This window comes from Rhinolophus hipposideros, assembly GCF_964194185.1.
Source record: "Rhinolophus hipposideros genome assembly, chromosome: 25".
Classification (NCBI taxonomy): Eukaryota; Metazoa; Chordata; class Mammalia; order Chiroptera; family Rhinolophidae; genus Rhinolophus; species Rhinolophus hipposideros.
In genome coordinates this window covers 30,540,815-30,562,277 of record NC_138071.1, presented here as the reverse complement: position 1 = coordinate 30,562,277, position 21,463 = coordinate 30,540,815, and the positions used below count along the sequence as shown (strand labels likewise).

Below are 21,463 nucleotides of genomic sequence, written 5' to 3'. Positions count from 1 at the left end.
TTTCCAATTGAACGTTAAAGAGGAAGCTGACACTTTTAAAAGTGGAAGTTAAGTGAATTTCTTAGTAAAAGGTTTCAACCAGAATTGGTAGTATACGTTTGCAAAACAAAGCAAAACAGAACACCCACAAAAAGACTGCTGATTGCAAAGGATCTGCTTTCCTCCCACATACATGACGGAATTGCTGTGCCTGTTTAGTGTCCCCTGTCCTCGTTTTAGTGCCTCCTGTTTTCCTGTGGAGCTTTTTGCTGCACTGGTTTTCCACTCTGACTCCTGCCTCTTGGTGGCGCTCCCTCCTGAGGGGCAGGGCTGTGGCTGGTGCCTGCCCACCACCGTGTGGGGACGTCCTTAACACAAACGCTCCTCAGTAAACTCGGGCACACTTCTGCCGCAGGAAAGGTCTTCTGTCGACTGACAAACTGCCTTTTTCAGATAATTGTTTCATATTTACGGAGTGCCATTGTGTGAGCCACCACTGTAGGTGATAAGGACACAGTGGTGAGGAACAGGCTTTGTTTTCGTGGTGCGTATACTTTGCTGGGGAAGCTGTGCGGTAAGGAAATAAACGAATGAGTACATAGTGCCACGTCAGGAGTGGGTAGGGAGCCTTATGGAATTCACGCCCTCCGCACTGACGTCCAGGTCCTCAAAGTCTACTTTCCAGCTTAATGCTGTGTGAGCTGCTCAGGTGCTGTGGTGGCTGCTGTCAGCGGGGTGCTGTTAGCTTCAGGCTGGGACAGCACCCAGGTCTGCTGGCCTCCTCAGTTACCGCTCCCTGCCCTGTCATTTTGATTTTGTGTGTATGATTGTGTGCCCCTCCAGCTTTCGGTCAGATAGAGAGGTGACTCAGCATGGCACATGCAGCAGTGTCTCCTGAAGGCACTGACCAAAGGTCTTGGTCAGAAAGACCCAGTGGTGACCCTATGTCTGCTGAGTGTGGGTCCTGCTCCTGGGGAAGTGACATATCACATCTCCCTGACGCCGTTTCCAGCCCAGGCCCCTCCAAACCTGCCCACGAGGCTGGGAAACAAGGCGCTGAACTGAGGCCCCTGGGTGACTGCCTCCCCAGTGTTGCTCAGAGGGTGTAACCACTGGGCGAGTCACCTGGCCGCCTGCAGCCTGAGCAGCCATCACATCCGAGGGCAAGTCCCTCCAGGGCACGGTCTGCTTTTCCTCTTAGGATTGAGTCTTCTAATGAACTTGGTTACCTTTTCTCCTTCTTTATGTCCAGATAGCCACTAAATCGTAATCGTTTCCTACCCAGCACTCCAGATTTCGTTCTTTTTCCATTCCAATCGGTTTTATAGACTGATGCCAGACCGTTCTTCCTGTTAAATGTGTAATTATACTTTTTTCTAATTAACTTTAAATGATTTTTAAATACAGGAAGAATAAAAACAATTACTCACAATCCCAGACTCAGGTAATGCATTTATATCATGTGTGTACATGCTTGCAGTCTTTTTTCTGTCTGTAAATGAACTTTTTAAAGTGCAAAATTGAAAACAAGTTGTTTTTTTCTTTTTATTCTGGGAAATGCGTTTTCATGGCCGTCTGGTGTCCTGCCCTGCCCTGTGTTCATAACCTCATTTACTTCATAAGTAGCCTAATAGTGAGTACTCAGGTCACTGGTATGTTTTTGGTACCATAAATTATTCTGAGGAATGGAGTGAAAATCTTAATACATGTCTTTGATCATTCTCTAGGAATCATTTCCTAGGAGTAAGATTTATAGGTGAAAGAAAGTATTTTTGGCTCTTTTTTGGGCTTTTGGTCCATGTGTGTCGCCCTCCAGACTGACCTTTCCTGGTGGTGACTGAAGCTGCATTCCTCCGCCCTGGGCTTTGGGGTAAATCCCAGGTCTGCAGCCTGGGATTTACAGCCTGGGTGTGCTGGGCAGGCACCGCCCCTGCTGCCGGGGTCCTTGGTGGGGGGGGGAGGGGGGACCGGCCTGGCCGCACACCCCCACGTCCACTTCCTGCCAGCGTCCACTTCCTGCCAGCGCTCACTCAGCCCGTGTCTGTTTACACAACCTAAGAGTTTTTATTACTAAAAACCCACTTAATTTAAGAGCAGATTGTTTAATTTCTTTACATAGGTACACAGATCTGTGAAATAGCCATATTCCATATGTTTGAAAGTTTATAATTTTAAGACTGAAAAAAACTAGTCAGATTTATCTGAAAACAATCTGAAATTGATGACTATAAATTTCTTTTGTTATTGAGGTAAAATGTAATCACCCCTGAGTATACCTTTATTCATCTCCCTTACATGAATTACCTAATTAACATAAATACCCGTAAAAACAGTCATTTTAATAGATGCCTGTAGGGTCACTGCTGCTGCTAAGTTTTGAGTCCATGCGTGTTGTGCAGAGTTTACTAATACCGGTTGATTCATTATGGTATGCTGATGAATGGTTATGGAAATGTTTTTGTTTGACAGAATGCTGAGCACAGGAACCGAGGTGGAAGTTCAAAGAGAGACGGGACTGGCAGCCAGTAAGGAATATGCGTCCTTCGGTTGGCTGTTACGTATAACAGTTCTTATGGAATGCTTTAAAGGGAATTTTTCTTGTTGGGCCTAATTATAGCCAGTAAATGAAAATGAATTATGTGTCATTTACTCTAATGTTTTATTTTGTCAGTGTTCATTTAAAACTAACTGTGCTTTTGATTGTATTTGCTTTGTAGGTATGCGGAGAGTTTAGTAAGGAATAATGGAAAAGATGAAGACTCAAGAAGGAAGGTAAGATACTTGACATTGACTTTCCTGTGCAATATGGTGACCCGTCACCTCGGTGTCGTTTCCTCGGAAAGGAGAGCCTGAGCCAGACCTTGTTTGCAGATGGTCTATTTGAGTGGTGATTCCTGGAGGCACATAAGAGACACACTTTAGATTAAAAGACTCAGATAGCTTCAAAGTGAATAAATGGACCTGTTAAATCATCAAACCACAACTGTAACAGCCTGACTGGATGTCCTAGTCGGACAAAAATTGACTGACACAGAAAGTGTAGCAAGAGGTAAAGGGACGTGTTACAGTGATAAAGTAATGAGGTTGGCAGGAAGAGGCAACACCGAGAAATGAATACGTCCCTAACAAAAGCGCCCCAAAATACAAGAAGCAGAACCCGACAGAATAAAAGGGAGCAGTAGAAAGTTCCGTAGTGAAGGAGACATTAGCACCCCCTGTCACTAATGGCACAACAATGGCACTTCATGCTAACAAAGTAGACAGCTCAGATGAAGGGACAAGTTCCTGGAAGTTGTGAATTGTTGAAACTGCCTCAAGAAGAAATGCAACGTTTGAGCAGACCTCTGTTAAGTAAGGACATCTGCGTTAGTATTAAGAACCTTCCCACCAAGAGGCCCAGGCCGTGTGTCCTCCCTGAGCCGTACTCACAAAGAGTTGTTCGTGCTCACTGACACTCATAGTGCCCCCTCAGGGATTTGTGTTGTGTTCTCATTCTGGGCTGTGTGCACATGTGCACTGAGACTCACGCCTGCTGCTCTTTTCAGCGAGTGGATCAACATTTCCATCCTTTTAGCTTTGTGCCGTCTTCGTAATTGCCCTCTGAACAGTCTCCATAATGATCGTTGAATAGCTCTCAAATGGTGTGCTGGTTATCATCAAAGCGTTCTCCTGCTTTCTTCTTTTGTTATTATACATGAGGTGGCCAGCAGATTTTGGCTTCTGTTATTTCTAAAGAATCATTTTTTTCTTTCTTTGATAGTTACCTGAAACCCATGTCCCTTTGACATTTTGTGCCATATTTTTATGTCTCTTTATTTCACACCCATGCCCACAAACACAGAGTTTTACATGAAATTAGGTTGCACAGCATGCATTGTTTTGATGTGGGCATGTTTTATTCATTTACTTACTACCTGACTACAGCCACACCTAAGGACAAAAGTTAGCCTGATACACATTTCTTCCCATATAATCTTTCTTTCTCACGTCATTGAAGTATGTTTAGTTTTTCAATGCCTTTTTTCTGTTATACACATATAACGTGTTTCCCAACTCGTGGAAATCCCTTCATTTCTAATGACACATCTCTCATACTTTCTATAGATAAATTTGTTGAATTGGAGTTATTGGACAAAAATACATAATTTTTAAAAACATTTTCCTTATGTTATCCAAGATTTTTATAAGCTCTCAGCATTGTTCACTAGAATTATAACGTGAGCCACGTTTGTAATTTTAGATTTTCTAGCAGTCACGTTAGAAAACTAAAAAAACAAAATCAATTTAGTAATATTATATAATCCAGTATCTCTTAAACATTGTTCTTTGAAGATGGAATCGATAAAAGAAACTCCCAATGAGACATTTTACATTCTTTTTTTCACCAAAGGAGCAACTGTGTGGCCCTTTTGCCCCTAAGGAGTGCAGAGTGACAGTGAAGACACTGGACAGCTGGCTGTGACTGTCCCTGGGGCTTATGCTGTGTAGCACCATCGTGGGGCTGTCTGGCTTAGCTCTTCCCTTGTAGATGCCTGGAGAGCCTCCAGCACACCAGGATAATTTTCTGGGCACAAGGAAAACTCTTCATTTTCTTCATGGGAATCCCCTGTGCTGCCCCCAGTTTTATGCACTGACTAGTTTGGGGCAGTGACGTCTAAGAGCTGTGCCTTCCTCCCCTAGTGTCCACAGCAGGGACCATCATCAGCCTCCCGTGCTGGTGCAGTGCCATTTTATCTGCTCCTCTCACTGGCTCTAGGAAGTAGGTATTGTGATGTGCCCATTGCTAAGGTGGGAAAACCGAGGCACAGAGGGGGTTACTTGCCTAGGCCACCTTGTTTGTACACCTCAGAGCCCTAACTGCTGAGGGCAGCACCTCCCTGGGAGGAGCGGGTGGGCTGTGTGGGTGCTCTTAGACCCCCCTGCTGGCTGACGCTGCTGTGCTCTGTCCCACAGCACAGCCGTGACGAGGTCTCCTCAGCGTGGCCAGAGACTCAGAGGCAGGGATGTGAAGAAACTGAGGTGAGGGGAGTGTGTGCTGGCCACACTCACGTTCTCTCGTGTTTCCCTGCACTCATCGCACCAGGGTGACTGTCTCCTTTTGGACAACAGTACGTTGGAATGAAGGGTGGGAAGCGGTGTTAGGTGACACGTGCTCACACTTGGTCGGTCGTCATGTGGGAGGCAGTCTGGGTCACAGGGCAGGAAGGAGGTGACTGGCTTGCCGGGCGTGAGGCCCCCCTCCCCTCCTCATGGCAGAGCTTCAGGGTGTGGGAGGGCTGAGTAAGCAGGCGACCTGCTCACCTCTGCGTCGGAGTTTGAGAAGTTCCTGAACAGAGACATCATGAAACACATGACCGGGCCACTGTCAGTGAGAAACATTCCAGGTGACAGAACTTTTTAGAAACGTGTGCCATACCAGAGAGCAGGGCACTGGCACGGTGGTCGTGGAGGAGAGGCCCCGGTGACTGCCGAGTCTGTGCAGGACTTATGGGGAGGCCAGCGGGGCTGCGCGTGGTGCCGTGAGGAAGAGAGCTGAGCTCTTGGGTCGACACCGTCTTGTCAGCGTGTGCCCTGGGCGCTGACGTGCTTGCTGAGAGGGTGAGAAGTGACTGCACGTGCAGTCATGGGGTTGCAGGGACCTGGGACACAGGTGAGCAGGGGAGGCTGTGACTGTCCACAGTGCCTGCACAATGTTTGTTCTCTTACAGACCAGCAGGCATCCTGTTTGTGCGACAGATGCGTCTGTGCTTCCCTGTGACTTGACACGACCGTGTGCTAACAGGACCTTTGCATGGGGCAGCTTTTCCTATAAAGTATTTGCTCAAAGTAATGCCCCCCAGCCAGCCCCGCCCTGGTCCTCGGTGTGGCACACAGCGTCTCGTGTGTGGCACTGAGTGTGCACCTGTGAGGAGCAGCTGGTCGCTTGCCTGGCCCTGGTCCCCCGACAGTGTCCAGGCTCAGCGCTCACTCAGCGGGGCAGATGTGGCTGAGGCCCCCAGCCTCTCCCCTGAGCTGCGGCCAAGCCATGCTGACGTTCAGCTTCCTGCCCTCCCCTGATCCTCACTCCCTCTGCCCCCGTGTTGCTCGATGGCTCTGACATCTCCCCAGATCTTACCCCGAAAGCCTGGAGCTTTTCCTCCTTGACCCAAGCTCAGGTCCCCTCTGTTCACCTGGATTCTCGCAACCGCTCACCAGCCCCTGGAGTCCATGGGCGCCAGAGGCCCTGTTCACGGCTGCTGTTCTCCCTCCGCCGGGATGGGAACAAGACCCTCGGCCCATGTGTGGTGTGTTGCGCTGTCTGCCGTAGGCTGCTGAGAGCTTGAAAGCGTGTGTGGTGTGATCAGGTTTCTTAGAAGGATGTCTGTGGATGAGGGGACCAGCAGGGGTGACGGGTGCTGGACTGGAGAGGAGAGCAGCCTGGAGGGATGCGGAGGACGTTCCCAGGTGGGGTGTGAGACAGGAGGTGCAGGATGGCCAGGGATGAGGGTGTGGGAGAGCTTGGGGAGAGGAGGAGCAGCTCCAGGGAGAAAACATGAGTTTTTTAGACACAGATTTCGTTTCTGGCATCCTCTTAGCCTGAAACCTGGAATGGGCTCTCACTTGTCCTGACAGATGGCTTAGGGTGGCCCAGATCTCCAACTGAGCACACCTCCCACTGAAGGACTTGGCAGGTCCCTCTCTTCATCCCCAGGTAACAAGTGATGAAATTCAGGCTTGGAGGGGTTAGGTGACACGCCGAGGGCCCTCGGATTCTGAGGGGCAGGCCAGGGTTTGAGCGGCCTGCATTCCCCTGCATGCCAAGGATGGGACATGCTGAGTAAGCCTCCACCCCTGCAACCCCGTCGTTGATATTTCAGTTGTTGGAGCATGTGACAATTTAGGCGGGACGTGGACTGACATGCGTGTCTGTTCTTGACCATGCACACGTGGGGATATGTTCAAGGGCAGCCAATGAAATAGGGAGCGGCATTGCCGCAAGTTTGGGATTTATTTGTACAATACTTTTTCTTCCCTTTGGCCATTCGAGTTACAGAAATTTCTCAAAAAGGATATGTTATTAACTGTTTTCTCTTTTTGGTCATACGTATAACTTAGCAAATTCTTAAAGAATGTGAACTTAGGTTAGCTTAGTTTCATAAATACTTACTCTTTTAAATTAACAAATTCAAATCAGTCTTAGAAAACATGTATTTTCCCAATCTGTTTGCAAGATTCAAATTTATGATTCAATGTTTTTATGTGTTTGATTTTTACTTCTAGGAAATTGAAAAGGAAGACATTGACTTAGAAGAAGTTGGAGCTGATGAATATACAGCTGATTTTGAAGTATGTATAAAGGTTAACATTTTTCTTGGCTTAAAAATAATGTGTTCTTAAAACCAGCCTACGTATAGTTTCAATCTCTTTGGTTAAGTTACTCCGTTTGTTCATTGATGTTACTTCCGAGCTCACTGAACTGCCTGTCTCAGTTTTCTGGTATCTCGTTGAGCTTCTTTGTGACTGCAGTCTTGAATTGTGTGTCATTTAAGTCACAGTCTCCTCCGGCTTTGAGTTTGGTTTCTGCAGACGTGCCGTCCTCTGTGTGTGCTACCCTGCTGCCTTGGTTCACGTACTTGATGGATTGTTCCGTGCCGGGGAATTGGAGGTGTGGGGCTGTTTTCTGGGTTAGGTACCGGTTTGATCTTGACATCAGCAGGTTTTTGTTTTCAGTAGATGGCGCTCGAGAGCAGGGTTTGGTTTTCTCTTACCTGCTCTGCTTGCACCTCTGGGGTCAGTGGGGGACGTCCCGGTGGTCCTGGAAATTGACTCCTGGGTGACGAGCGTGGTGGGTGCCCTCACTGTGTCAGGTTGCCTCAGTCTCAGGGTACCACCACCATCGTGGTGGTGGGATGTGGTCAGTGGGGGGCGACGGGGGGTCACGAGCCTGTCTCTTGCCACTGGCACCCTGTGCTGCAGCCAGGAGGCCTTAGATGTGTCCCCGCTGCAGCACCCCCTGGTTCTGCCACAATGGGGGTGGGGAGCTGGATTCTTGGCGGCAACGCTGCTTCTGCCCCTTCCCCTGCTCTGCCCTGGCCGGCTCCTCCTCTGCTGCCCCCTCAGCTTGGGCCATGGTGGCCGTTGCATTGCGGACACCGTCCCTGTCCTTCCCCAGCAGCCCCCCATGCACTCCAGTGCTCCCACCTTCCGATGGATTGGTGCACGTGTGTGTTGAGCAAAGGGACCTTTTCTGGATTATACATGTGCAATTTGTAAATGTCAGGAGAAGAAGGGGCCTTCTCCCTCCACGATGATGCTGAAGTCTGTCTGATTTCGTGTGAGTGTTCTTTAAAGTCAATTTGTCCTAAAGCTTCTAAAAGCATTCTTGTTATTTGTAGGAGTATGAAGACGACTTTGAGATTTGTGATGGAGACGATGATGATAGCACCAGAGAGCCAGAATCTGGAGACAAAGTCGAAGAACTTCCTCTCGCCAGGAAAAGGGAGATACAGGAAATTCACAAAGCCATTAATGCAGAAAATGAAAGGATTGGCGAGCTGTCTTCGAAGCTGCTTCAGAAGCAAGATCACGTGGGGTGTCAGCGGGACTCGGGGCCAGGTACGTGCGTGAACGCTCAAGGTCCATGCTCGCCTTGGTGGGGCCACCATCTAACCCGGTGACAGTCACACAGCACTTCCTGCGTGCGAGGCACTAGAGGGACAGCGATAACTGAGCTAAGGATCAGGTCCCAGAGGAGCTGCGGACCGGCCAAGTGGCGCCCCCAGTCCTGTCCCTCCCTGTGCCATCCGCCTGCCTGTCTGCAGCACGTGCTCTTGTCTTTCTGAGGCCGCCACCGTCCTGGAGGTCCCTCAAGGGAGGCTCAGAAGCATGGGCAGGTGAGCACCTTTGTGAGGTGGCACAGGGTCAGGGGCTTGGCCCGCCAGGCGTGTTTCTAAGTGAGTCTTGAGTTCCCAGCAATTTTCTTTATGAAATTTGAAGTGTTTTGGTCAGAAATTCTTGGCATCTGGTTATGATAAAGTTACTTGTAAGAAGTGGAGGAGTAAATATTTTAAAATCCCTTTAAGGGAAAAATAGGACATTCTGATAAAAAATCAATAAAAATAGCACAATACACCAAATACAACAATATTAAAATTATTATTGGATAATATGCTACTTTATCTGGAAAATCATTAGTAATTAGTAGGGTTAATTATGTCCAGTAACGATGCAATGACCCGAATGACAGGGAGAGCAGTTACTGCCAGCGTTGTGCGGGTCGCACAGGTAGCAGACGTGAGCTGTGTGTGCTGATGTACAGAGTACTCTCGAAATTTACAGCTAAACACCGTGTTTGAAGCTGAATGGCTATCGTGGTGGCAGCAAGGGTCCCCCTGACCTCTCTGTGCAGCAGCACTCGGGGGATCTGTGACGGCACCCACAGCCTCCTGCCCTCGTGGAGTTGCCCCCAAGTGTGCGGGTTCTGTTCTTAAGTTCCTGGTTTCCTTTGCTGATCTGTGAGTGACCGTCTTCTTATTCACGTCCTACAGTGTGATGAGCATTCAGCCTTTCACAGCTTGATGTACAAGATTAGAATTTACAGCCCCGTTAAGGCATGATTTTTTGTTACATTTTTATTTGAAGGAATGACTCAGTCTGCTGTACATTGCCATCCAGTTAGAACTGCCCTTCATGTTGAGCCAGCCTGGCTGAGCCGAGGGACCGTCTCTACTGCAGGAGGTGGCACGGTGGTGCCTGCCCCCTTACTGACTATGTGACCTTGGCAGTGACGGAGCCTGTCTGCCTCAGTTTCCTTTCTGTAAAATAAGGGAAGGCGTTCTTTGGGGTTGTTGTGAGGAGAACTAAACAGGCCGATATGTGTAAATTGCTTCAGAGTGGAGTGTGAGTGAGTGTGAGGCCTGTGCAGCCGCCACCATCCGCTGGCCGATGGACGGCTCGTCTGTCCTGAGTGTCCGGCCCGCCATGCAGTGTTGTTCCTAGGCCCCAGCTGCCACTTGTGCAGAGGACCTGCTGGCTCACGAGCTGCACACCTGCCAGTTCAGGGTGCTGGGAACCTGGGGTGAGTCACTTGCCCAGCGCACTGGGTTCCGCCATGGTATTAGAAAGCGCTCACGGACCTGCGAAAGGTGTACCGTTTGCTCGGCAGCGAGTACTTCCGGGGTGTTGACACTGGGCACTTGTGGACGGGCTGCATGGGCGTCTTTATTCAAGGCTCTGTCCTGTGACTTTAACTACCACCCACGTTCCTCATTTTTAAAGCTGAAGCAGGATTTAGTAGTGATCTCTTGGTGTCTCTATGGTGCATTACAGCTGGCAGATGTCTTCTCAGACACGTCCTGCTGTTGTCCTCATGACCGTCCTGTGGTACATATGACAGATGAGGGAGTAGACAGTCGCAGGGCGAGCGGTGGGCAGAGCGGGGCTCCACGCGTCCCTCTGTGTCACTGGTCTCATGACCTTGATCCACGTGTAGGAGGGTGCTGTTCCTGCTCTCGGATGAGTTCAAGCACACACCCAGAAGGAATGGCACACCAGGGAAATAAACACGAAACAGTGTGTGGGGAACTGGTGCAGGAAGCCACAGATGTCCTGAGAGGGCAGAGGCGAACCAGGACTGTCCTGCCCATGGTGGGGTGGCAGGCGGGTGGCTGCCCTTCGCACAGGAGCCTTTTCGGCCGTCGCCTCACTGGTTGTCAGTCTGACCACCTCTGTGCACGTGGCAGCCTTTCACGCCTTTGCTTCCTGTCTTTGACACAGATGATCCAGTAGCAACTAGATCTGTTGTTGCTTTTTTGTATATTCATGTCCCAATTCCCTTCCTGGAGTAGAAAATTTAGCGGGGAGGTGAAGAGCATGGGGTGCGAGCATAGGACTGTGTCTTATATAAATTCTTAAATATTTCTAAAATACGTAATCGTGTGATAGGCATATCCACAGCAAATTTTGCCTTGCTGCGTGGGAGTTGTAGACAAGGTGAGCAGAAGCAGGCCCCTTAGGTGCTTGTGGGTGTGCACCAGTGTTCTCAGTGTTACGTGTGTGTAAAAACCATCGAGCACAGTTGTTACACTTGATTCTAATTTTTACTCAATTTTCTCGGCTTGAAAGAAATATTTCAGCTTCACAAACATACCTGTGGTTTTTTTTTTGGTATAGATGCAAGCATTTCCCCTGCCAGAGCCCCAGTTTGTGGAATTTATGTGGATTTTGCTACAGCCTCCCACCGTCAGAAGAATCGGACTCAGGCCCTTAAGCAGAAGTAGGTGTGCTAGGAAATTGGCGAAACGTACAGTGGAGTTTCACTACACTTTTCTCTTGAGTACTCTAAACACATGGAGCTTTTCACTTTTCACTTTGGTTCACTGCTGACTGTTCAATACCTTCTTTAAAGTGTGCTGTGTTTCTCTGTGTCCCGGCTGTGACGTTGACAACAGGTGTGTACACTCAGCGTCTAGTGTTGGGTCCTCGAGTTACCCTGGGCGTCACCCAGTTCGGCTGACGCAGCCCCACTCACGCGCTCGCTGGCCCGCCCGTGGCCAGAAAACCACGTGAGTTGCGTCGAGCCTGGCCCGCCTGCCCCTTGGGGTCGCCCCACTCGAGGGGCTGTCAGCGCCAACGGCCACCCAGTGCTGGGACGCCGCTGAGTGTTCAGCGCCGGAGGCTGAGGCGCTGGCACTGACTGTAGGAGGCGCTGAGGGCTTGTCCCCGAGGTGTGCAGGCGCTGTGCTCCGCCTGGGAATCAGCGCACACCCCCATCTGACGGACGAGCTCCCTCCGGGTCCCAGCTGCTGACTGTGACGCTGCGTTTCGGCCCAGGGCTGCCAGACGCCAAAGTCCATGCTTCCAGTGACTACATCTAGAAGTCTGTAAATTTTACACAGTGATAAAAGTCACAGGATGTATTTGCAAGTCCTACTTTAATGCAGGACCGACTGCATTGAACCCCTATGTGACTTAGGGGTAAATGTCAAATTCAGTAGGTTTTTAAAAAGTGGGTGAAAAGCCACCATCTCATCTAGACCAGTACGTGGCTGTAGTAAATATTCAGTAAGTTTTGCTAAATGAACAAATAAATCATTAATAAACTAATAACACTAACAATGAGCAGTTTTTACAGCATTCTTGTCCTCGTATTTTGGGCCTCCTGCTGAGGTAATAGAACCAGTTTCTGCCATTATGGCTTGGTTCTTTTTGTTTGTTTTGTTTTGTTTTTACCTAAGTCAAGTCTTAGACATGAAATATGATTTAACACAATTTTTATGAACTCAGAAACAATCAGAACTACACAGTGTATTGTTTCGGCATGTATAAATATGAGATATTTTAATATCATTATAAATATGATAAACATAATATTAATATATTATAAATATGATGTATTTTAAAAAGCAAGAAGAAGCCAGCCACCAAAGTCTGTGCAGCAGCTATTGTGAGTGGTGGGTGTTTGAGGGCGGGCCCTAGGCGGGCTCAGGCTGTTGGTTTCCTGGTTCTGTGATTGGGCCTCAGAGCCTAGGGTGGTAACTGTTTTACATATGTAACATGTAAGCATGTTACATGAATTCTTTTGGAGCAAAAATGAAAGATTTTAAAAATAGATTTAAAGAAATCAAAGGCTGAAACAGGAATGAATCGATGGTAAATAAAAGTTTTGGAGAAAAATGTAGGAGTACTTAGGGGTATGTGGGCGGGTTCTGGCATTTGTGTCTTTGACTGTTGTAAGGAAAGAAAGATACAGAGAAGAAAAATAGACGCTGTAGAGCACTTACACTACTAGTTATAAAGTTAATAAATTAACTAGAAACTCAGAGGTAAATATATACCTGCTTTACAGTGTCTCCAAGACAAATTCCAAACAGAGTAAAACATAACTGAATGATAGGGCATAGGTAACGTAAGTAGTTATTTCAGTGATAGGAAAGGACTGTCTGAGAATAAAACAAATAAGTAAATTTCTATAAGGTGCATTAGTCCATAGATTTGATAGAATGTAAAGGTAATTGACCAGTTGGGAAAATATATTTGCAAAATGATAGAGGTTTATTACTATCATATATAAACTATTTTTCTAATTTAGTAAGCAAAGACAAATATCACTACTTAAAAGTGGGCAGAGGTCGTGTAAACCTGAAGATCAAGACAGGAAACCTGAGACCCTCTGAGCATTAAAACAAGGGTATGATGCCGGGTGACCAAACAGGGGAAGCTGAGTAGCTGAGTAGCTGAGCAGGGGACAGGGAGTTGGGCAAAGCAGGCCTCTGGCAGCCACTGAAGCTGGAGGGAGAGGGGGGAAAACGGTGTGCTCATCTTCTCTTACCTGCCTCTCCCAGCCTCCCACCAGAGGACCCAGGATGGTGAGGACACAGAGACCCAGTAGAGAACATTAGGTTGTCAGTAAATAATGGAAATTGGTCCATCTTTTGAGTAGTGAGAAAAATGGATGTTCAAACAATAACAAGATGAGTGTTCCTGTCCAAATAGGGGAGGTTTTAAGAAATGGTAATATTTAAGTGTTGGTGGGGATGCAGAGAAAAGTTTGCAATAAATTAGCTCAACCTTTCCCAAGACAGTTTTCTATAATGTAGCAAATATATCTACTAACCAGTAGTAACTGCTAAGGATTACATAATGTGAAAAATGTTCCAGTGATGAACAAAGCGTGTCATGCAAAAGGGACTTCTGCTTCCTTTTGGGAAGGAGTAGGTTGTATCAGAGAAACACTCCTGCTGAAAACAGCTGTGTGAGCTGGATTAAAATAAACAGAAACAGATGATTGCATACACTGGGGATGACCAAGACGGCGGGACCCTAAGGCCTAGGTGCTGGAGAGATGGGACACGTCTCGTGGCCCCACTTTTCCTGCTGCTTCTCCCCCCAGGGGCTTGCTGCTGTCTCTCAGGGCAGGAGTTAGGGTGGTGCCAGGACGTGTGGGAGCCTCCCTGAAGGAGAGCGCTCCCTCTCTGTGAGCCCAGGCTGTAGCTGAGACCCCGAGGGCCTGGGCTCTGGGAAACGAACCGAGCCCTGCTGACATCAGCATGCCCTGCCAGTACTCCAACGGCCAGAAGAAAATTCAGTAATTTGGGGAGGAAAATGACAATATCCAGAGTTTCTATAGTTTTCCTGTACAATGCCTGACTTTCAGTGAGTTACTAGGCATATCAGGAGTTAGGATGAAATAATCACAAACTAAGGAGAAAAAGAGTAGTGATAGACCCGTGTGGGACCCTGGCAGTGCAGTTATCAGATACAGGTGCTACAATTGCTGTGAGTAATACATTGAAGACAACAGATGAAAAATGATTAATTTTAGCAGAACACGGAAATCGAGGAGAGGATCAAGGAAATTCTAGACAGACCCCCCCCCCCCCCACACACACACACCAAAATAAAAAAATTAAAAAACACACAACTAAAATGAAGAATTCGGTAATGAGGTTAGCAGCAAATCCTGGAGATGACATGGTTAGTGAGCCAGAAGAGAGGACAGTGGGGAGTGTTGCGATCAAAGCACAGAGACACAGAAGCATGGAAATATACAGAAAACACTGTCAGAGAAGATGAGACAGTGAAAGTAATGGAACGTGTGTGAGCGAGTCCCAGCCGGGAGAGGAGGAGGAGGAGGCACGAGAAATCCTCGGAAACCCTGGGGTTTCTCCGTGTCGATGGGATCTGTCTAACTAACTTGAAGGAACCGTAGGGTTCCTTACACTCGCCTGTACTTCCCTTCATATATTATTCCATTTAATTTTTGTCTTGTTTCCCATTTATTTGAAAGGATACGCAGCACAAAACTGCTTCGGCTTATTGACTTGGATTTTTCCTTCACGTTCTCTCTCTTGGATCTGCCACCAGTGAATGAATATGACATGTATATCAGAAACTTCGGGAAAAAAAATACCAAGCAGGTTGGTAAGAGGTGTTAACTCAGACAGCATGCAGGTACAGTCTGGTCAGGTAACGCTGTGCCGTGTGTACTTGTTCTGGAATCTTGGGGCTTGGGAATGGCATGGGAAGAACATGGACTTGAGAAAGAGGGGCCCCTTCATCATGGGGTGCTCATCACCCTAGAGAGGTTTGCAGACATCCACGGGGACTGCCCCCACGCTGCGAGCACAGCTTCATGGGGAGCCGAATGTCACCTTTGGGTCCCCTGCTGGGGTTCCTGGTGAGCACGTGGCTGTCCTACTTGTGTGAAATCCTACAATGCAGGGTCTCCCAAGTCCTGTGCAGACAGCGCTTCCCCAGCTGCCCATGTCTGGCCTCAGCAACCATTGTTTGTGTCCCATTGTTCCACTGCTGCCTCACCACTCTCAGTGTGTCCAGCCAATCAGTGGCCCCTCGCCAGGCCCTCCCGTCACCTGCTGTCTATTCTCTGTCCCCTCGCCAGGCCCTTCCGTCACCTGCCTGTGTATTCTCTGTCCCCTCGCTGGGCCCTCCCGTCACCTGCTGTGTATGTATGGGCTATTCTCAAGGTGGACCCTCCCATAACAACTGACACTGAATGCCCTCTTTTTCCTAAGTTGCCACCACCTATCCCACATATTTTTGTACTTCCCTGGAGTGTTTCTTGCCATTAATTTTGTGGTAGTCTCACTTCCCGAAGTTTGAAGTGAGAGATCACCTCTCACATTTTCCTTTTGTCTCTGTCAGTGCCACCAGTCGACAGGCCCGTGGAGGCCTCCAGTCAGTATTGCTCTTTCAGTAGGAAGAGTGTCACAGGGCAGAGCTCAGGAAGCTGACGGCTCATCCCGTCTTTGGGGCTGACTTACCCTGACCTCGAGCAGATAATCTAACTTCTCTGCTTGTTTTCCTCATCTCTAAGCTGTCAGTACCAAAAGTGTCTTTACTGAAGCAAGTACCTTTTTAAAATAAAAAAAGTGCCTTTGATTTTGCAAAGCCGGTCTGTTCCAAAAAAAGAGGGTATCGGTGGGCGAGGCAGTGGTATTTTCACACCAAAGCTAAATTGTTTGATGTGACTTTTGGAAGACACTTTTGAAAAGTGGGCCTATGTATAGCAAATGTTTAAGACACTCAGTCTTTGCATGATTGTTATTTATGCCGTGGTCTGTGTTTTGACAAAAGCACACAGACCGCATTAATAACTTCAAACATTTTGCTTGTCTGTCTTGTCAGTACTGAGACATGGCTGTGAGGCCGAGACCAGTGCTGACTGCAGCGCTCCTCTGTTTTCAAGGCGTATGTTCAGTGTAATGAAGATAATGTTGAGCGAGACGTTCAGACTGAGGTTGTTGACACCAGGGAAGCATGGACCCAGCACCCAGGAGAAGGCACGGCTGTGTCTGGCGGTAAACAGCCTTTTGCCCCGACCTTTGAAAATTCAATGTGTTTACATTATTTTCGGTGTTGTGTTCATGATGACATGTCTTGTTCTTCTTACATCTTTCTCTTGAGGGAGCTTGTGAGCATGTGACTGGAAATACCCAGTGTTCTTTATGGGAACAAGCTAGCTTTGCGAACCAGTGGTGTGAGCAGTGAGCTGGGGGCCAGGTGGATCACACTTTTGTTTCTCAACATAACGAAGGAGTCCGCATTCCAAACAAGCAGTTTCCAGAGGGGCTTCTGGAACGCTCTCTGCTTTTAACTGGGGCAGAGTCTGTTCTCAGTAGTAGAGGCTTCCGTACGTTAAGTGCAGTCTGCAGACACGGGGCATCGATGCAGATGGAAGGTTCCAGAGTAGTGTCCTGCACGCACTGGGTTCTCTGCAGGTCCTGCATGCCATTTGCCACATTCCCGCTTGTTGTCATTCTGAGGCGTTACCCCTGCTCGGGAAAGCCTCACCCTAAGAAATCATATACCGAAATATAACACTTGGTAATTAAATCGATGCCTTTAACCATTTTCCTTAATGCCTTTTAGTAGGGCTGGCTCTGTTTGCAGACTTCATACAAAACAAGATGCAGTTGTTTTTTAAAATAAATTTGTTGGGGTGTCATTGGTCAGTGAGGCTGTGTGAGTCCAGTGCCCAGCACTGTGGTAATGACATCTGCTCCCTGCCCCGTCTAGGCACCTTCTGTCAGGTGCAGTTCCTAAAAAAGTCAGTAGGAGGTCCAGAGACTAAAACATGGAATTTCTGATTCTCCTTTGGAGTTCTTTGTGTTCATTGTGGGTAGGGCCTCTGAGCTCCAGGGTGTGTGATGCGTGACTGTGTTCGTCACCTTGGTTGGTTTTCACTGATGTCGTCTTTTTAGGGAGCGAGAGCAGAGACCTGACTGATGCTGAGGGTCCACCGAAGGTCGACACGCTGAGACTGTGCAGCTTTCTCCAGGCAGCCTGCCAGGTACGTGCTTGGTGAGACCTGTTACGTGGCCCCAGCCCCACTGCTGTGCATAGGATCTGCATTTGTATGAGTTGCTTACATTCTGAAGTACACATAGACTAAAACACTGACATGTTAAGTCGGCACGGCAAGGCAAGCATACATCGAGGGTATTTCAAACTAATAAGCTCATGAGTTTTTAAACTGCTCGTGGAAATTTTCAGAATACACGCAGAGATAAAGGGAGCAGTGTGGGGAACCTCAGGTACTTCAGCAGGTCAAGCCGTCTCATCTGAGCCTCCCTCACCCACCACCTGCCCCCTCGATTCTTGAGACACAAGTGACAGTGACCTTCCCGTTCTCTCCTGGGTGCTCCCATCGACTCCAGGGGAAGGATGGACATTAGTGGCCTATCTGATAGCCAGTCCAGAGCTGGCGCTCGGTCCTACGGCAGCCTCACGGGTTTGCACAGAAGCAGTCTGCGTGTGACGTAGCGGCCGTGTGGCCAGTGGACTCTGGGCGGGCGGCACTTCCTGCCCACACCTCTGTCACACTCATGCTCACACAGTGTTCTAACGAGCTGCTCTTTCAGTGTGAGCTCCCGGGGACCTCAGAGGAGGGGGCAGATGGATGCAGGTGACGAGCAGGGAAGGTGGCTGCAGGAGGAGGGAAGTGAGGACCATGCGACCCTGGCCTCCCAGCTGTCCCCGTTTCCTCCCCCAACCTCCACAGCCGTCTGTTAGTGCCACGCTGGATGTTTCTCCTGAGTCTGTGTGTCCCCTCAGCCGTCACTCTGACCATGGCCGTCAGAGCAATGGCAGTGCTTTGCTGCCCATCCTGGTCCTCGCTGTCACTCGGTGGTGGTGTGTGGCTGCAGCTGCTTTACATCCTTGTTTAGTCCAGAAAAGTTGCATGGTCCGCCTATTATTTTAGCACAGGCTATACCAGAAAACCAATATGGCCAGTAACTCCCGGCTCCTGGGGCACTTGGTTAATGCAGGTTCACCTGCTGTTTTCTGCTGTGTAGATGGAACAGTGTAATTCGACTCTGTTACTTTTTATGACATCTCAGAGTTAGGCAGTTACCTTAAGCTTAGCATGGATACAGTGAATGAGCAGCAACGTGTGTCTGTTTCTTGTAAAAGTAAGACATCCAGTACTGACTGAGTGTTGACTGATGGCTGCTTGCTGTCTTTGAAAGGTGGTTACAGTGTTGCTGGAAGAGGACCGTATGGCAGCGGCACCCGGCTGCAGCCCTGGGGCACAGGGTGGCACGCTGCCCTTCAGCGACAGCGCCGCCCAGCTCGACACCTGCCTGCCGTTCCTGCAGCGTAAGCGGTCGTCCCGTCTGTTAATGCTCAATAAACCCCCGTGTAGAAACCATGCCCTTTCCTCCCATCCTGGGTGAGTGATGGGCTTAGTGCGCGTGAGCAGAGCTCCGACATATGGTCAGCCTGCCGTGAGTGGGACATTGAGCCCTGACGAGTGCTCGGCCACGACCCGAAGGGGGCTCTGCAGGGTGGGAATGAGTGAGAGCCCTAAGTGAAAGGGGCTGCGTGTCTGTTCTAAGTCGGTTTCTTTTCCGTTCACTTCCCAGTGTCCCTGGGTTTCCTGGAGGAGAGGAGCTGGTTGCCCCCGGCGTGCTCAGGGCCTGCTGTGGGGGTGAGCAGCAGGCTCAGTGCCTCTTATGGGTTCTTGGGCTCCAGCTTTAAGTCCGTCCGAGCTCACAGAACAGGTGCTCAGCGCACGAGGCCCTGGTCAGACAGGACATGTAGGCACGTCCAGCCCTTTCAGTCTGTTTAAGCAAGCTCTTTGCACGATCGAGCTGCAGCTTCTTAGCTGGTCACCATTTTGCTGGCCCCTGGCTGTGTGCAGGGGGAAAGGGGACGTGGTGACACTGGTGCCCACTTAGCCTGTTGCTCCCGGGCCCATGGTGCCCCTTGTTCTAGATGTTTCCTCTGTCCTAGCTGCTGCCTGGAAATTTACACTCATGTTTCTCTGCATTTATGAAATAAATGCAAGTAACAAAAACGGCATTATTAGCTTTAAAAACTCATGTTTGGGGGGAGTGTTTTTGTATTTAAAATATGAATTACCCTGTTGGAAAAACATTGTGTCTGTGGTGCTCAGGACGCAATGGGCACGTGCCCACCCGCCATCTCTTCTGGAGCTGCTGTGGGACGTGCCCAGCGGGCCTGGCGGCACCTGTGCGGGTGACACATGCTGCTAAAGCCCTCATGAGGGACAGTGGTGCATGTTTGTTCCTCCAGGACAGGCCCTTTATATTAGGGGAGTGACTTCCACTCATGAACAGAGGGATGTTTTCCTTGTTTGTTTGCTCTTGTGTTTTAGTGAAATAATTGTGAGGTGACAGGAGGATAGGAGATCGGGGTGACAGGTGTGTGACAGAGTGGGTCGTTCACCCACCCTGGGCACTGGGGCCTTGGTCCCAATACACGCGTCTGCACCGTCACCACTGACCATGCAGCAGAGGAATGCAGCCTGCACGGGCCTGCTCATCCGTTGTTGACAAACGCTCAGCGAGTGTGGACAGACAGACATCCTGCTGGGGCAGACAGACTACTGACTGGCTAACGAGGGAAATGTATAGGCTGTTGGAAGGGGCATGTTCTAAGGAGAAAAATCAAGTGGGTCAGGGAAAGGAAGTGTCACGGCAGGTGACCACCATCCCTGATGGAGGGGTGCCCACGGGCCCCCTGGGTGGCTTGGCTCCTGCCATGCTGGGCAACCTGGTAGGCGGGAGCTCGTGGACAAGAGAGGAAGCACTCCCCTCACGCTGTACTTGCCGAGTGGGAAGCGGTGTTTCTCAGCCAGAGCGCAAGGCTGCTGTGGACAGTTGTCCAGAAGCACCCTGGCCACTCGTCACACCCCGGCTTCAGGCTTGTTTGGCTTTGAAAGGCACATGTTCGTTTCTTCATTAAGCTGGAATTTGGGTATTCTTCAGTGTGTTCACTTAACATGGGTTCTGGTGGATCACTAAAATGCAGAAATGTTTTCCTTTTTGTCCCTAGATCGAAAAGTGTCCTTCTTGCACGCCTCTCCGGCTCAGAGACAGACAGTGGTGTCCGTGCATGGCCAGCTGGCCGAGGCGCGTGCCTCCCCGCTGGACAGCAGCTACGTGCTGTGTGTGTGGGACATCTGGCAGCGCTGCGGGCCGCAGAAGGTCCTGGTCTGTGAGTCAGAGGTACAGCACGGGCACTGTGCGCTTTCCGAGACATGGGCGCGGTGTCGGGGACGGGAACGTGCAAGGTCGTTTCTCTGCCTTCCCGGCTGCCTTCAGCTCGGCCTGTGCAGGTGTGAGGAACCTCTGAGGGCCACTGGGAAGTGGCCATAGGCTTAATGAAAACACTGCCACTCTGGGCACAGCTCTGCGGTCCCAGGAGTTACTTTCTGCCTCCACTGCTTGGCTCATGGATGTTTTAGAGGTTTCTTAACATGCTTGAGATTTTCAGTCTATAGTGCCACACGTTTCCTGGCCCCTGAGCTTTCTGTGTGTCTCTAGGTCACATGCTGCTGCCTGAGCCCCGTCAAGGCCTTCCTGCTGTTTGCGGGAACCGCACATGGCTCGGTGGTTGTGTGGGACCTGAGAGAGGACCCTCGGATGCATCGCTCCGTGAAGCTGAGCGATTGCAGCTGGACGTTCCGTACTGCCACGTTTTCCACAGGTCAGTGACACCCCTGCCTCAGGCGTCTTCGAGACAAGCCCGATAGGTCGCGGGAGTCAGGCGTTTCTTGGCATTCGTTGTTCTGGCTACAAGGGGTGGGATGTGACCTATGGGCAAAAAAGGCGTTTGACAAACAGAAACTAAAACCCTGCGGGTGACGTGGAGCCGGCGACCAGCAGGTTGCAGTGTCCCCGTTCTGACAGGCGTGTTGCCCGATGTCACTGTGGTGCTGACGTGCGTCCTGCTGATGACACGGGTGTGCAGCTCTTGTTGGGTTTTAAGAGTCTTTTGTATGTTCTGGAAGCCAGTCCTGGATCGAAGTCTTTACCGACATTTTCTCCTAGTCTGTGGCTTGTCTTCTCGTTCTTAGACTTTTTCCTAATCACTCCTCCTTGAAATTTTAATGCCACACATACTGCATATCTGTTTGTGTGCTATGTGTGCTGTGTACATAAAAAGAGGAAGTTTTTCTTTGTCCCCAACAACCAGTTTTTGGCCCATTGGGGGCAATATTGAGCTTTTGAGAATG

The 21,463-nt window shown here is 49.4% G+C and overlaps 1 protein-coding gene across 3 annotated transcripts in view; it reads left to right on the top strand.

The window, feature by feature from the left end:
- The window catches only part of DYNC2I1 (dynein 2 intermediate chain 1), a 37,290-nt gene that overhangs the window by 5,476 nt on the left and 10,351 nt on the right, over positions 1–21,463 (top strand). For 2 of the 3 annotated variants that reach the window (XR_013992586.1, XM_081038369.1), the window contains exons 6-17: positions 2,449–2,504; positions 2,697–2,751; positions 4,933–4,998; positions 7,240–7,305; positions 8,355–8,574; positions 11,131–11,233; positions 14,747–14,876; positions 16,166–16,277; positions 17,181–17,269; positions 18,450–18,579; positions 20,281–20,453; positions 20,772–20,934. Coding sequence is in view for 2 of the 3 variants with exons in the window: in XM_081038369.1 (XP_080894495.1) it covers positions 2,449–2,504; positions 2,697–2,751; positions 4,933–4,998; positions 7,240–7,305; positions 8,355–8,574; positions 11,131–11,233; positions 14,747–14,876; positions 16,166–16,277; positions 17,181–17,269; positions 18,450–18,579; positions 20,281–20,453; positions 20,772–20,934 (1,363 nt within the window). In the remaining variant the exon portion in view is untranslated. Of the gene's footprint in view, positions 1–1,335; positions 1,613–2,448; positions 2,505–2,696; positions 2,752–4,932; positions 4,999–7,239; positions 7,306–8,354; positions 8,575–11,130; positions 11,234–14,746; positions 14,877–16,165; positions 16,278–17,180; positions 17,270–18,449; positions 18,580–20,280; positions 20,454–20,771; positions 20,935–21,463 lie in introns of those variants that run through there. The other variant, XM_081038370.1, reaches the window with a different exon arrangement.